This window comes from Lucilia cuprina, chromosome 3, assembly GCF_022045245.1.
Source record: "Lucilia cuprina isolate Lc7/37 chromosome 3, ASM2204524v1, whole genome shotgun sequence".
In the NCBI taxonomy this organism is placed as follows: domain Eukaryota; kingdom Metazoa; phylum Arthropoda; class Insecta; order Diptera; family Calliphoridae; genus Lucilia; species Lucilia cuprina.
In genome coordinates, this window is record NC_060951.1 from 5,918,917 (window position 1) to 5,920,155 (window position 1,239).

Here is a 1,239-nt window from a genome sequence, read left to right on the forward strand (position 1 = left end):
TGATCTATACTAAACTATAGATCAGACACTGATCTATACTAAACTATAGATCAGACACTGATCTATACTAAACTATAGATCAGACACTGATCTATACTAAACTATAGAACAGACACTGATCTATACTAAACTATAGATCAGACACTGAAGTTCAAACACTGATCTATCCTATAGATCAGTCTTTGATTTACGCTTAACTTTGTAAACTTACAACATTTTGTTAAATTTCATATCTTTATTCAAAAATTTCAAAACATCTCTTTATAATTCTCATATAGTTTTAACATTTAACACAACAAGCTGGGAACACTCCATTGTATTTTTTCTTATTCTCACAAGTTACAGGGAAGGTTTTGCATCTGAAATTTTTTTTGAAAAATATTAGACAATTTCCAAATAATTTTTTTGGACAAAAACTTACTCTTCAATTTGATTGGTAAAGGTTTCGCTGCAAGTCACCTTCTTCAAACATATACCATCTTTACCAAAATCTACATATTCTTCACCTTTCTTGGTGTAGGGAAAATATTTCAAAAAAATCATTTCATCTTCAGCATTCTTATAACCACAGACCGGCTGGGAAGTGCCACTAGAAACTAAATCGTATGTTTTATTAAAAAATTTTAAAAATACATTATTTTACAAACCCAATATTTGATTAACAAAAACAGCCACTAATAAAACGGTTAATCCGAAAATAAATTTCATTTTGTTTTAACAAACAAATTTAATATTCCACCAGCACTTGTTATATTTGAAATGAATTGGATTTTAGAAAACTGGTAGCTTTTTATATGCTCTTGTCTTAATTTGTCAGAATTTCAATTAAGCATTTAATAAGAAAATTAACAACAAAATTAAACAAAAAGCTGTACAAATATAAACAAATAAATAAGAATATGAGTGTAGTATAATTAAACCTAGATTGTTTATTGTAAATCTAGCTAAAGTCATAATGAAGGTGATTAGATCATAGAAGATTTTTTTGTGTTTTCTTATTTTACACAGCATCTGCCGACACTATTTTTTTATTAAATGAGAACAAAATGCAAGAAAAAGTGATAAGAATCGAAGCGAAAATTGCACTACACTTAGCACAGACTTTGGTCTAAACTATAGACCTATTATTGATCTATACTATAGACCAAACTTTGCTCTATACTATAGACCAAACTTTGCTCTATACTATAGACCAAACTTTGCTCTATACTATAGACCAAACTTTGCTCTATACTATAG

The 1,239-nt window shown here is 28.1% G+C and overlaps 1 protein-coding gene across 1 annotated transcript; it reads right to left on the reverse strand.

Moving 5' to 3' along the window:
- Window positions 1–215: 215 nt before the first annotated feature.
- On the reverse strand, window positions 216–783 carry LOC111685150. Its single transcript, XM_023447392.2, has 3 exons — window positions 648–783; window positions 422–596; window positions 216–359 (listed from the first exon to the last, which is right to left on the reverse strand). The coding sequence occupies exons 1-3, from the start codon at window positions 706–708 to the stop codon at window positions 281–283; spliced, it is 315 nt and encodes a 104-aa protein (XP_023303160.2). The 5' UTR covers window positions 709–783; the 3' UTR covers window positions 216–280.
- Window positions 784–1,239: the final 456 nt, after the last annotated feature.